At 42.9% G+C, this 14,688-nt stretch overlaps 1 protein-coding gene across 1 annotated transcript; it reads left to right on the plus strand.

Moving 5' to 3' along the window:
• Window positions 1-540: 540 nt before the first annotated feature.
• LOC105925899 (transmembrane and coiled-coil domain-containing protein 4) lies at window positions 541-14,076 on the plus strand. Its single transcript, XM_036141284.1, has 14 exons — window positions 541-583; window positions 1,828-2,062; window positions 2,151-2,325; window positions 3,489-3,516; window positions 3,607-3,736; window positions 3,863-3,960; window positions 4,074-4,217; window positions 4,333-4,452; window positions 6,151-6,315; window positions 6,410-6,546; window positions 8,037-8,121; window positions 8,245-8,362; window positions 8,489-8,606; window positions 13,464-14,076. Exons 1-14 carry the CDS (start codon window positions 541-543, stop codon window positions 13,968-13,970), a joined length of 2,103 nt encoding a protein of 700 aa, XP_035997177.1. The 3' UTR covers window positions 13,971-14,076.
• Window positions 14,077-14,688: the final 612 nt, after the last annotated feature.

The following is a 14,688-nucleotide window of genomic DNA, read 5'->3' on the forward strand; positions in this document are numbered from 1 at the left end:
CCTGCTGGCCACAGATGCGCAACACTGAATCAGCGGACTTTTAGTTTTACTAGTTTCCAGCGGTGTTAACCTCTCAGGAGCGTCTGGCTGCTTTACGCTCCTGGAAGCGGTGGGAAAGACCAGCAACTCCCCTCTGCAACACTGTTTTATGACAGAAACTTTATTAATGACTCATTAATAATGACGCTTTAACAGATGACACTGTAAGAAAACCTCTGCACCGTGGTGGGAGTACGTGGAAGTGACGTCACTCCCAAGTTGGCAAGCTGTTGATGCATGTCAGGACAGTGGGAAATATTTTCCCTGCTGACCACAACAACGCTGTTTCCACCAGGCTATTAGTTATGATTTGAATTCTGCTCTTTCGCGATTGAGCTCACAATAGCACCTAACTAGAATGAAGCAAAAGTCAGTAGGTTTTTCTGTCGTCTGCCTGCATGCTGGTCTGGGTGAGTGTCACGGAAGCTGTAATGTCGGAGCTCGGAGTGACGCCATGAACGCACCAAAAGTTCAGTCCTCAGAGTTGTGACAGCAACAATCATGGAGGAGAAACCAAGCGATACCGATACCGACTTCTCACCTGGTACGGCTTCATTCCTTTGCTCTTTACATAAAGAAATAAATAAATAAAGCGGTGCGTGTTGAAATGAGTCAGTAAACTGGTTGTTAGTTCTTAGTTTCACAAAGCACCGTTAGCTTGTTTACCGACGCAAACACGGCGGCCACTAATCAGGATCAGACAGCTGCTTCAGCTAAAGCTCTGTTACTCTGCTTTAAGTCCATTAGCCCCGAGTACCGCTGACCGGAAATCAGATAAAAAAAAGGACAAAGATGTAGCGAAGCTGAATATGTGGGTCGCGTTTCGGCCGCCAGAGTCTGCAGAAAATCAGGTCAGCTCATCAGAGAGATGATGAGAAGGGCAAAGTTAGACTGCAATCTTGCTTTGTGAGGAATAAAAGCCCCCCAGAATAAAATGGGCTGCATTCACAGCTCAGACACTCCAAAGCTTTATTACTTCTGCATTGTAATGATAATTAGACTCAATCAGCACAAAATCTCACAAACCAAACTGCATATGAGTAGGTTTCTGTCTAGAGCTCTGAAAAGTGTGGCATGCATTTATCTTCAGCCCTCTTTCCCCTGATAGCCCGGAATTAAATCCTTTATATGGCACCTAATTAGTAAACAGACCCTACCTGTCTGCAGTTTAATCTCATTATAAATACAGCCGCTGCTACGGGAAGGCCTCAGGGGTTTGCTGCCAAGAGCTGCGTTCATCCAGAGCTCTGGAGGAGCTGCAGTGATCCACAGCTCGGGTAGGGGGGAATCTGTTGACCTGGCAGCTATGGGTCGGCAGCTCTGTAAATCTGGCCTTTATGGGGGAGTGGGGGAAAAAAATTAAAGTCATAAAACGTCCTGTGGAGAAGGGAAGTGAGAGACGGCGCTTTGCAAAAAACCTATTGGCCTACGTGCGGCGCGCTGAGCGTTTCAGGAAACCTCACGCCGCCCAGCTCCACCTGAACACACGGCGGTGGTAGCATCATGCTGTGGGGATCAGGTGGAGACCTGAGTGCAGGTTTTCCATTCTAACTGTGGGGCTGAATATAAATGCACACCATCCTTTTTCTGGCCTTGTCATTTAGCAGTAAAAATGTCCTTTAAAGGAGTCGTCTTTTTCCTACTGCTCTGCTTTGTGTTGGTCTATCACGTCACTTTCCCATAAAGTTTACTTTTGTAGTGTAGTAAATTGTAAAAAAAAAAAAAAAAAGAGTCTAGGGGTGTGAATAATTCTGCCAGACGGTAGTCTTCTCTGATCCTCTTCCTCAGGCTTCGTGCCCAGCGCCGATGAGAGCTCGGCGGGGCACAGCCGCCAGTCTGCCTTTGCTCTCTCCCGTCACGTGTCTGATTCTAGTTATTTCGCTCATCGCCGTCCTGTCGCCGCAGACCCCGGAGGACCAGCAGAGACGATCACCAGCCGACAGCTGACCGAGCAGAGCCGGTTTGCGTTTGCCGCCCTGTGCAGCGTCTCCCTGGGCCAGCTGTTCGCCGGACCTGAAGACAGGTGGGTAGGCCGTCCATAGCCGACCATGACACTATGGGTCCAGTTTACTGGACGTAAAGAGGTGCTTCTTCCCTTATCTATTCCTCAGTGGCTTCAGGGAGCAGTACCTGCGGGACTTGGTGCGGTGCCTGGATCTGGACGAGTCGGTGATGCCCGTCATGGGGGCCTTTCTGTCAGGTCTGGGCTTCGAGGGCACCGATACCTTTCTCTCCATCCTACAGGCCGATCCACTGGTGGCTGCAGGAGCCACACCCATCATACAGGTGTTTGACGCTCAAATACCAGTGAAGCCATTCATAACGTTTATTAACTGTTTTTCTTTTGTAATTTAACTAGTAGCTTACAGCTGATTATTGTGCAGAACACTCGACCTCCTTACTGGTCTGGTCTCTGTGCACACGGTGCTGATAATAACGTGTTGATCAGTCATTCTAGCTGCACCAGAGAAGATCCCATTCTCTTTGGCATCGCCTTAAAACATCTTTAAACTGTAGGAACGGTATGACAAAAAGTTTGCAGATTAGATTAGATCAGATTCAACTTTATTGTCATTACACAGGTACAGGTACAAGGCAACCCTGAGTAATAAAGCTTCGGTGTACCTGGACATTGGAGACTGGCCCGTCCCTGGCTCCTAATGTAGACACGGGGAAGTTTACCAGAGTGTTGGGTTTTTTTTGCCATTTTTTTAATGCTTCTCTTTTCTTACGTATGATCCAAACAGATCTGCGTTAATTTAACAAGATGTTCTCCTTTCTTTCCCATTTTGAAGAGTGGCTAGACACGGGCTGGTGTGTCACAACACATTTATAGCTAAGGGAAAAATGGAGTCATGGATTACTAATTAAAATGCACAGTTATCTGGATCGGCTTAAAAAATTAAGTGCAAATGTAAAAGATAAATAAATAAATAAAACACTTTAGGTACATTTATTTCTAGGAATCATAGCAGGTGCCAATAACCGTGGAGCCGTTTTTACCCCTGTCAATTCAGTAAATATACTTTTTGGCGGGACATTATACCACTAGTACTACAGTTAAAGGTGAACTGTTTTTAAGAGCTTGGGACACATCTTTAGCGCTGGAGCTCATAAGTGTGGAGGGTGGTGTATAACCCTGTGTGTGAGAAACTGGGTGTTTCAAAAACCAGATGTTTCTGAAATAGTGTTTAGAATTGAGGGAAGAGACCAGATAGGTTTGTGATTATTAGCAGAAACACAAGGTTAGATTATCATGGATGTGATAAAACCATTGTGTAAACAGTAGACAGCGATGGACTCCATAAAACCTATTTAGGACTAGAGGCGGAGATCTCCGGGGTGTTAATGATGGAGGAAGGAACAGCAAACAGAAATGGCAGTTGTGTAAATGTCTGCACCCCCCCCCCCCACCACCTCCTCTAAGCGGCTCTGTGTTTCCTTTCCAGGATCTGGTGACTTTGTCTGTCAAACATGGTAAGGATCAAACAACGTCACGCATTTCCACGCAGACGTGCTTCTGAAAGCAGAATCTGAACGCGCCGATCGTTTGTTCTGCCTGCCCAGGTCAGTACGACGCCAGAGCGAGAGTCCTGATCCGTCACGTTAGCTGTCTGCTACGGGTGTCCCCGCGGCAGCTGGAGGAGTTTGAGGAGACGCTCGGAGAGAGGCTGAGGGAAGCGGGAGAGGAGAGCGAGTAAGCCCGGATAGATGACCGCTTTACAGAAGTTCGCAGCGTTGACCTTCATTTTATCCCACAGACAGGATGTACAGGAGTTCCTTTGCCTCATGCAGATCATCTGTCCCCCTCTGTTTTCACCAGAGAGGAGTCCTCTCGGCGACAGAGGAGAGAAAGAGGGCGAAAGCTGAGACGCTACCTCCTCATCGGGTTGGCCACTGTGGGAGGAGGGACTGTGATCGGTGATTATCTGCGTCTCTTAACGAGTCTCTTAACGAGTCTCTTAACGAGGGCGCGTGTGAAGACCAGGGTTGGCGTTTTTGTATTCCGTAACCGCTGCCATCTTTTCTGCCAGGTGTGACAGGTGGCCTGGCCGCTCCTCTGGTGGCAGCCGGAGCTGGCGCTGTGCTGGGGGCCGGGGGGGCCGCCGCTCTGGGCTCAGCCGCTGGCATCGCAATAATGGCCTCTCTGTTCGGGGCCGCCGGAGCTGGACTGACCGGTAGGATCCCTGAATGAGTCGTCAGGATGTGAAACGAGGCCTCGTCTCGTCTCGTTTCAGTCCTGAACGCGCTTTGTGTTTTATTTCTATTGATTTTCCTGCATCCTCTCCGTAGGCTATAAGATGAATAAGTGTGTCGGGGCCATAGAAGAGTTTGAATTTCGACCAATGAGCTCTGGGAAGCATCTTCACCTGACCATCGCAGTGACGGGTTGGCTCTGCAGTGGTAAATACAGTGAGTGCTCCTCCTGTTTCCTCCACTCAGCTTTGATTACCTCTGAGTTTGGGAGTCCGCTCTTTCAGAACTCCATCCTGATGTTTGTCGTTTTAGACAATTATACAAACTTATAGTGTTGTAGATATGTTTTAGAACACCCCCAATATCTTTAGCATTTTTCTTTTAAAAAAAGCCAGACATTTTAGGGAAAACTAGCTACAGCACATGTCATACAGTCATTCAATGCAATTCAAATTCAATTCAAAGATACTTTATTTATCCCAAAGGGAAATTTTATGTTGTTGTAGCTCATTTTGTCAAGGAGTTATTATTGATGGCGTTGGCCATGGGCAGGAAAGATCTCCTGTAGCGGTCTGTTTTACAGCCAAGCTAAAGAAACCTTTGACTGAAGAGACTCTGATTTCCAGTGACAATGTCATTGAGAAGATCTTCAGGATTGTCCATCATTTTTTAGATTTTTGTGCTAAATCCCTCTTTGAATCATCATCATCATCTCCAGAGGTTCCACGGTCGTCCCCAGAACAGAACCAGCCTTCTTTATCGGGTTGTTGAGCCTTTTTTAGGTCCCTGGCTCTGACGCCGCTGCCCCAACAGGAGAGGACGCTCTCATCAACAGGCTTCTAGAAGATATGCAGCATCGTGTTGCAAACCTTGAAGGATCTAAGCTTCCTAAACGAAGTGTGACTCTCAGGACTCATCCGTCTTGGCTGTTTAGGCAAACAGCCTGGTGGGTCTGGTTGCTTTGCGGTGTCAGGGCACATCTGGCTCTACTAAAGGGGGATGATTGAGATATTCTTCCAGCTGTAATTTAATTACAATGTGTTTGGTTCAGGCACCGAAGTGGAACGAATTCCTTGATAATAAAGAGATAAAGATGAGAAAGATGGTGAAAAGAATAATGAGCCCGGAGTAGACAATTACAACATCAATGACGAACAAAAGGACACATCCCTACTAAACTCCCGAGCAGACCTGAGCATCTTCACAATTAATCACAGACCGCAGCCAAAGCGAGAACCTCTGACCCGGCCTGCAGCCAACAGGACCACCCACCACGCCCCATTATTCAAACGTTTGTAATACAATATGTGATCAGAAACCAAGTGAAGCACAAATGTTGAATGTGGTTCATTATTCTCATTACATCCATCCATCCATTTTCTAACTCGCTTGTCTCTCATGGGGTCGCGACGGGTGCTGGTGCCTATCTCCAGTGTTTATTCTCATTACATTGTAAATTTAATAACATGAATCCATTTATCATATTTTAGCTTTTTACACAGAAAAAAAAAGTCCTAGCAATAATGACATCGACCGAACAAAAGAGCCAGCAACAAATGCTTTTACTTTGACAGTTCCCTGATCCATTTTTACCTTGAACTTAAGCGGTCCTCTTTGTTGGCTACGTTGTTTTTTAGCAATTCATAAGAAGAAATTGGCACAAACACAGAGACATTAAATCCACAAAACGCTTTTGAGCTTCGTCAACAACGATTTCTATGTGTAATTAAAAAAAGAAAAGGTTGTTTAGATGCTGCTTTTACACAAAACAGCGCATCTCCCCTCCACTAAAACAGTCACAAGCTTATCGCCCCCTTCACACACAATGGATGCAAAAACACTCGACATTCAAGGGCCACTTAGATGTTCCCCTAAAAATAAAACAAAAAATAAAACTCTAACCGCTGTGTCCAGATTCGTTTCAGGCCCCGTGGTGCAGCTTGGGCGAGTGTGGAGAGCAGTACTGTCTGGTGTGGGAGTCACGTTTCCTCAGGGACCTGGGCTCCGCCATGACCTCCCTGTTGGACGGCCTGGTCAGCATGGTGGCCCAGGAAGCCCTCAAGTACACCGTGCTCTCAGGTGCTTTACATCTCTACTCGCTAAAAATGTATTAGAGAAAAAGCTGTTCTGTCCCTGATTTGGGATTGGAGCTGTTTGTGTCTGCCGTCTCCAGGAATCGTGACGGCGCTGACGTGGCCTGCATCTCTGCTGGCAGCAGCCAGCGTCATCGACAACCCCTGGTGTGTTTGCCTGAACCGCTCAGCTGAGGTGGGCAAACACCTGGCTCAGGTGTTGAGAAGCAGGCGGCAGGTATGCTTGACACCCTTGTCGCATATATCAGTTCATTTTCTGAACACTTGGTGGTTCTTATAGTTGGTGACTTTTCCCTTCATGCTTCTGTGCTTTGTTTTTATGCTTAAACACTGAAAAGGGGACGTTGGAATTAAGCCGTTCACTTTGTTCGCGAGCAAATTGCTATTTTACTCAAGGCAGTTAGTCTTTGTACTATACGCTGCGTTCACAGTTCTTAGGCAGGATGTATTTTCTCATTAATGAACTACAGTGGCATCCAAAATGTTAGTTAACCTCAGACATAAATATTTCATAAATATGCGCGCACAATTATTAATCATTGTCTTCTTTGTAGAGTTGTGGGGGGAGGGGGTGGGGGGGCTGGTGCTTATCCACCACAGACCAAACTTATTCAAATTTACAGGTAAACGTTACAGTGATCAACATACCCACCTTTCTTTGTAACAATCACAAGCCTTCCATTCATGGAGTCATTTTTTTTATTTGGATCTGGTGATGAACCTTTTATGGAGCAGCAACCACAGCCTTCTGAGAGCTGCCCTGTTTTCCGTCCTGGTAGTTAACCAGCGCAGCGGAGAACTTCGATGCACGCCGTAGGATTATTGTCCTGCATAAAATACGTGGTCGTCTTGAAAGAAGCGGACGTTTTCCAGAACCACGTCTTGAAGAAAGCCTTTTCTAAAAGCATGTCAGTAGGTTGAGGATCTGGTTTGGAGTCCGTCTTCAACCCGGAAAGGGTCAACTTGCTCGTCTTTAATCAAACCAGCCTATGCCAGCGCCCCAGCTGCCCCGTGCTGGCGCCTGGAAGTGGAGCTCTCTGTCGGTCACTTTCATCTCATCGGTCGGTGAAACCTTTAAATGATTGTTGGCCCAGCCTCGATGTTTCTTGTTCAGTCTTGCTCCGGTTTCAGTCTTCTGCGCTTTGGTTATATCTCTGAACACCTTGTACTTCTGGGCAGCTAGCTAGGGTCATTCCAGTTCTGAACTATGAAAGGACTGGAGGAGACTTCATATTTGATGCTTCTTACTTCCAGTTCCTTTGGCATTTTGGTCTTACTTTGGCTCAACATAATCCTTGCATTTGTTTAGCATTTGCAGCAAAACCATCCGATATATGTGTGACCACACCACAGTGCCTTACCAGTTTCAGTGCTGCGTCCCTCTGAAAAGCTTTTTGCAATTTATTACGTCCGTTAAATCTTTTTTTTCCGGTGGGAGGGCATTTTGCCCGAGGAACAGAAGCTGCCCAACAATTATGCAGACCTTCTCAAAGGGTGTTGATGTCCTTGGGCCACACCCTCCCTTGTTGAACAGACACACACCACCTGCTATGCTTAAATTCAGTAGGCCCTTAAGTTTATAAAGAATGGATTCAGAAAATATGCATAAAAATGAAGATATGGTAAAAATAAAAGCTCATTTGCATTATAATTTTGCACACAGTGGGATTACTTAGTGAAAAACTCTTTTTCTGCCTGTGTTTAAAGGGGAAGCGACCTGTCAGCCTCATAGGTTTTAGTCTGGGAGCCCGAGTCATCTACTACTGTCTGCAGGAGCTTGCCAAGGATAAAGGTATTGTATCTTTTGATGTGATGGCTTTCAACTGCGTGGCTAAAATACTAATGTTGCAGGTGAAGCAGGGTTAGATGGAGATGGACCAAGAGCGGGGACGTTTCAAATGTTTTAAATCCTCAGGAAGTGAAGGCGTGGTGGAGGACGTGGTCCTTCTGGGAGCCCCTGTAGACGGCTCTGAGAAGTCCTGGGAGAGAATGGTGGGGGTGGTGGCAGGCAAAATAGTGAACGGCTACTGCAGGTAAAGCATCTCTTCTTATCAAACGTTTATAATTTATACAGTTCATTTAAAAGAAGACTGTTGTCGCCCTATGAAAACCTCTGGCAGTGCTTCAGTAAATGACTTTCTGAATTATCCCTCTGTCAGAGGGGACTGGCTCCTGGGGTACCTGTACCGAAGCTCATCCGCACAGCTGTCGGTTGCTGGGCTGCAGCCAATCAACATCCAGGATCGGCGGATAATTAATGTGGATCTTTCGTCGGTGGTGAGTCTTCCTACATTTACAGTAGAATAAAGGTGAAGACGCCTGAGTTTGGCTTGATAAACAAAATCAAAGGGAAATGAAAAGGACCTTGTGGTGTAGTTTTAAGGCACTAGTAACAAAATACGTTCAGATATTTTATCACGGTCATAATGATAGCAAGAGGCTGAGTCTGATCTTGTGCTTTAACTCAAATTACTGTCACCGTCTTATGGTTCTCCATTATTTTAGCTTTGGAAACCGGCTTCAGTCCACATGGAACGTCTTCAAATCATTGATTCAACACAACATCCTGACATTTGACATTTCCCTTCATACCATCCAGCACACACTAAAGATAATTTAGTCAGATCGGTCAGATCTGTGGTCATCTGCTGTATGTTAACATTTCAGACACTGAAGGTTACATAGATGTCAAACACTTTTAGTTGGAAGGATGTTGATGAAGTAGTCTCTTCCTTTAGATGGTGGAGGTTAAACGGTATTTGTGAGCACTGCAGCGTCTGTGGTATCTCCTGACTGTCAAGCAGCAGAGGGAGGGGCCTAGGGAATCTGATGAGTGTCCTGTCCTGAGTTGAGTTTTAACTTGGATATCCTGCACGGCATTAGGATGCAGGGTTTGGAGCAGACTCACAGTCTAGAAGATAGGGGGTTAGCTGTTAGCGCTGCTAGTGGTACGCCCAGAAGGGTTCAGTGGCACTGAAAGAAGAAAGTCCTTTATTACTTGTGGGTGTAAATAATTAATCCTGTGATCAAAGATCATTATCAGGAAATGCAGCAGGTGAGGTTTTTCTTGCAGGTTAGCTCTTAGCGGTTCTTGGTCAACTGGAATCGGCCGTTCCCCTCTATAACAGGGATCCTAATCCTTATTGAAAACTGAAAATAAATTAATAAGCTTACCTTCCCTGGTTCAAGAGAGGCTGCAGCAAATAAACATGCATCCAATTTTTGAACTTCTTTGCCTAGAGTATTTCAACTTCTTATGTAATACAATATGCATAAATCTCTGTATGTATCTTGATTGTTATGGTAGCAGAAAAGCGCTGCTGCATTATGGGTAATTATGCAGCCGAGACTGACGCATCGTAAAGCCCCCCCCCCCCCCTCCCCCCCCTCCTGCGCTGTGATTGGTCCGGTCTGTTTTGGGCTGAAGGGAATGGAGCCTTCATTCCCATAGACATACGCGTCATTGGGCGGGTTCTGCCTATGCTGCGATGCGTCAGAGCGTCCGCCATCTTAAATGTGGCAAATCTGCAGTTACTCAGTCACTTAAACAGTATCAGAGGGACTTTAATCTCTGAATATACTTTGTATTTGTAGTATTTTTGTTTTTGTAATATTACAAGTTTATTTTCGTATCCCTTTAGCTTCATTCTCCTGAATTTATTCTCCTAAAGAATAAAAATATTTAAAATAATCTAACCTGGCCCTATTACTCCAGGAGTGAAATAATTCTGCAAACTGTGACTATTCTGGAAATGTTCCCTCTTAATTCTCATAATATGACGTTTTTCTCATAATATTATCACTTTTGTGTTTGTTTGTTTTTTTTTTACTTTATTGACCTAGGACTTTTTTTTCTCATATTATTAATTTTACCTCTTTAATACTCCCCCAAAAAGTCTGTTCCTAAAGGTTCACATGTGACACGGTTTTATGAAATAATGAAGACCAAAATGTTTAGATTTAACAAATTGATCCTTATATTCATAACACATACACACACAAAAAAAAAAAATATATATATATATATATATATATATATATATATATATATATATATATATATATATATATATATATATATATATATATACGTAGATGCCCTATGACGCGTCTACGTATATGATGTCTGTGTTCATTACCATCAGAGTTTTATGCACTTAGTCTAGGGGCCATGATTTTCTGGTGCCAGTAGGGGTTCTTCTCAGACATGTTGGTGCATCAAAGCCTAATAATTTGTGGTGCTGCTATGGACAAAACATTTAACTGGAACACAAAAGCTTTGTTATTCAGATACAGGACTGTCTTCAAATCTGACTTCAAAACCGTCTGTTGCCTGTGTCCACCACTTTTTATACACACTACATGTCTGGCTAGTTTTAGTAACCTCATACCATTTTCCAGTGTCAAATGGAAATAGGACTGTCTGAGAAATAACATTTAATAAAAACTGTAGATGTTTTTTAGTGTAAATACAAGTTCCAACACTTTTTCATGGCAAAGCTTTGCAACAAGCTTTTCGGCAAAAGACAAATATTTGACTGAAAACTGTCAAATTTTGCCATTTAGCTTCAATCTAGGCTGCTCGGTTTAGGTCTGTGTTGACTCTAAAAGGAAGCAGCTCTAGTATGCTGCTGTAAAGTCTTGTTTATCCGCAATTTATGCAGTGCAGGTCACTCACTCACTAAATCGCTACAGATTTTGTAAGCGCTATCTGTGAGCACAACTGCCTGCGGCTCCTAGAAAACAAGGAATTACACAATGGGTTTGTCATAACCGATTGATTTTTTTTTTTTTTTACTTTAGGAAAGGCAGCTGTGTTATTTTAATAAAGTAAAACATTATTACCTTTACAGGTCTGTGCTAAGCACTTTAGTCACTGTTTTAAGCACTCTTTAAACCATCACAATTCCACACATTTTATTTTGGGCTCAGTATAGCTGTTTGTCATAATTAGGAAAAGTAACAAAAATAAAAAATAATCTCTGATCTTAAAATTTAGACAGGAAGAGTAAAAAGAAACAACAGTTTTGGTACTATAGCAAATGTAGTTTTGTTTTTTAAAAAGACTTTTATGACATACTGAAGGCCAATTTAAAAATTTCATGAGTTTGAACGAGTTTGCTTTTGATTACTCAGGACATTAATCTAAAAATAGAAAGAATTGTTGCTACAGAATTTGCAAAACACTTAAAAAATATTTAAATCTCTAGTCCTGATTTGTTAACAGATTGCACCGTTCCCTGTTTATAAGTGAGCTTCAACAAATATAGTATTAATACCACCTGTCACATGCATTAGATGTGACTTCTTTGAGTTGCCTACAACAATTCCCTCTTTCAAGTAGATTATGCTTTAGCATTGCCTTACTATACATCTCATACTGTGTCATAGATCAATAGCGCACCAGCTTAAAATGTATTTATTATTTTGGCCACAAAACTAAAGTAATCTATACCATATATGTCACTACAATGGGGTTCACACAAGTGTGACTCAAATGCTGCAGCAATGCCCCAATAATTATGCTGCCTTATCTCATCCTATACTATGCATACACTCTGTCTGGAATGATGAAGACTCACTAGCTTTGGCATGATGAATGCTTAGTGTCTCAAACTAGAAACAGTTTGGCCTAGTTTCTCAGTAATTTAGCCTATCTTTGGACTACTTGGGAGACCTCATAGATTGTGAATAGAGCATTGAATCTTTATTCTCAGGTTATTAGCCATTTAAAATTCACTTTATTTTTTGCCACTTTTAGACTTACGTCACAGGTGATTTTAGATAAAGCAACTTACATGCTAGTTTATACCCAACATGACACAAAAAGTACAAGAAATTTAACATCAGAGCTGTTTTCTGATTATTAAACTAATAGTTTTGGCCTCTTATTATTTCTTATCTTATAGAGAATTGAATTTTCATCCCCAAATGGTTAGGAAATGATTAAAAGTATGGACAGACAACAACAAGACAGTGATATTTAATGCCAAAAGTAACTTACTCTTCGTTTATGCAATACAACACTGAATTTTAAGCCATTCATCCCAATACAAACACAGTATACAAAACAGGATAACATCCAAACTGACACATACATTTACATTCATGAACAGGACTGATGTTCCACAAAAAGCCCTTCTTTTCAAACTTTTCCATATCCCAACATACATGGCAAGATAAGAAACAGTGTGGCTGCAGCTTTATTAAGAGTAGTATGGACACACACAGTTTGAACACTAGTCTGCTGGTCTGAACCCAGTATAACACATTTGATTAACTTTATAAGTTATATAAATAACAAATATTTTTACAAAATGACAAATGTTCAAATATACAGTTGAAACTACATATTTACGTACAGTGTATAAAAATACACAGAACCTTCTGACAAAAAATACTGTTTGAGATGTACATGTAGAACCAAGTATAAAAGCTTGGAAACAGCCATCCTGCCGTTTTAGAAAGGAAACAAGTCCCGTGTCCCAGAAATGAGCGTGTTTTGGTGCGAAATGTGCGAGTCAACCACAGAATAAAAGCAAAACGCCTCGTAAAGGTGATGGCTGAAGCCGGAAAGGGAGTCACTATCCACAGTAAAACAAGTCCTGTGCTGACATGAGCTTTAAAGGCCTTCAAAGAAAGAAGTGATTACTCCAAAAGCCAACACGATAACCCAGGTTTTAGACTTTTTCTGTAGTCCGAAGGTAAAATTGAAGTGTTTGACCGTAAGGACTAATGTTGGGTCCTGAAGGAAAAGCAAAGGGTACGAACACCATCCTCACTGTGACGTACGGGGGTGGCAGCATCATAGAAAACAAAACTGATAGATTCACGAGGACAGAACAAAATGTGGAAAAAATAATAAAACATCATCTTGAGATATCAGTCAGAAATATGGGAATGGCTAGGTCTTCCAAATAGACAATGACCCTGAGCATAACCACAAGATCAGAGCAATACGCCAGTTCTATCTGGACCTGAAACAACTGGACCGAAATTCCAGCAAACCGGGGTAAAATAAAACGTATTTTGGCATTTATAAAAGTAGAAATAATTTTGGTATTGCTTGGTTGAAAATTGTGACCAATGCCTGAATCATAAGTAAAACACAAAGGTCTTAATCCTGTCTCTCAGGTGAAAGGCCACTTGGACTACATGCGTCAGATGGACACCATCTTGGTGGCAGTCGGAGTTCCCACCAAAGAAGTGCCGGGAGCCTCGTTCGTCCTTCCGCAGTCCGCGAAAGCCGGCGAGAAGACCACGGACAATCTGGCCCAAAGCAACACGGAGCAGCGAGTGAGCGTACCGCAAAACCCTGCTGGGAAAGAAGAGAGCAGAGACTGGAGAGAGGTGGCAGAGACAGAAGCTATGGGGGATGGCTGGGATATTCCTGACATTACAGATCTGCTGGACTCGCTGAATGAGACAGAATCAACCCATCAGGTCTCAACTCGGAGCAAAGTATCGGCTAATAGCGAGGAGACGGCCACTGATAACGCCACGTCCTCGGATTTCAATCCACAAAACAACAGTTTAGAGGAGGCTGACCTTAATGATGATGATGATGATGATGATGATGATAAGCGCATATCATGGAGCTGGGATGATGCACACTGGACTACAGCGCGCTCACACAAATAAAAACCTTCAAAGAGCATGTTCTAGGACCAGCTGCTTTCTCAACAGCTCTCATGGTCTCAAGTTATTTTTTGCAACACAGAAGCTCCTTTGATAGAAAAAAAAAAAACATGTTATTTTATTTCTGGCACAATGACTTGCCAGGGATGGCACAAGTGTAGGCTCATACATATGGCAGCTTTTAGGGAAAAGAAGAAAAAAAAAAAAACAGCCCTCTGAATTAACCGCCTTGTTTCACTGCTTGATGAACTGATAATTTAATTATAATTTAACAAGTTGAAGAAATGGTTGTTTGTTTTAGGAACTGTAAAGGGGATATATATATATATATTTTAAATCATGTGTGATTTAAAATTGCAGGTAAACTGGACGCTAAATGAGCTGTGAAAACTCATCCTCTCATCTTACTCACTTTCCTCTGCAGCACCAGTCTCTGCGTGGCTCAGGGCAGTTCAGTCAGTTGTTGTCGTTTTCATGGCCTGTTTATCTCTTCCTCCCAGATTGAATGTGACGCCTCATTTCTTACCAAGTGAAGTTAGAGTCTTGCATAAGTATTCACGACTCTAAATTTTTTTTCTTACGTTATAACTAAGCTGTATTGTATGCGATACTCCACAAAAAAAAATACCGCATGTTTGTAAATTGGTACCACTTTACAATAAGGCTCCCCTCATACATGGCAAATAGTTTATAGATATGTTATTAACAAGTCTGTAAACAC

The sequence above is a fragment of the Fundulus heteroclitus genome, chromosome 1 (genome assembly GCF_011125445.2).
Source record: "Fundulus heteroclitus isolate FHET01 chromosome 1, MU-UCD_Fhet_4.1, whole genome shotgun sequence".
Taxonomy (NCBI): Eukaryota; Metazoa; Chordata; class Actinopteri; order Cyprinodontiformes; family Fundulidae; genus Fundulus; species Fundulus heteroclitus.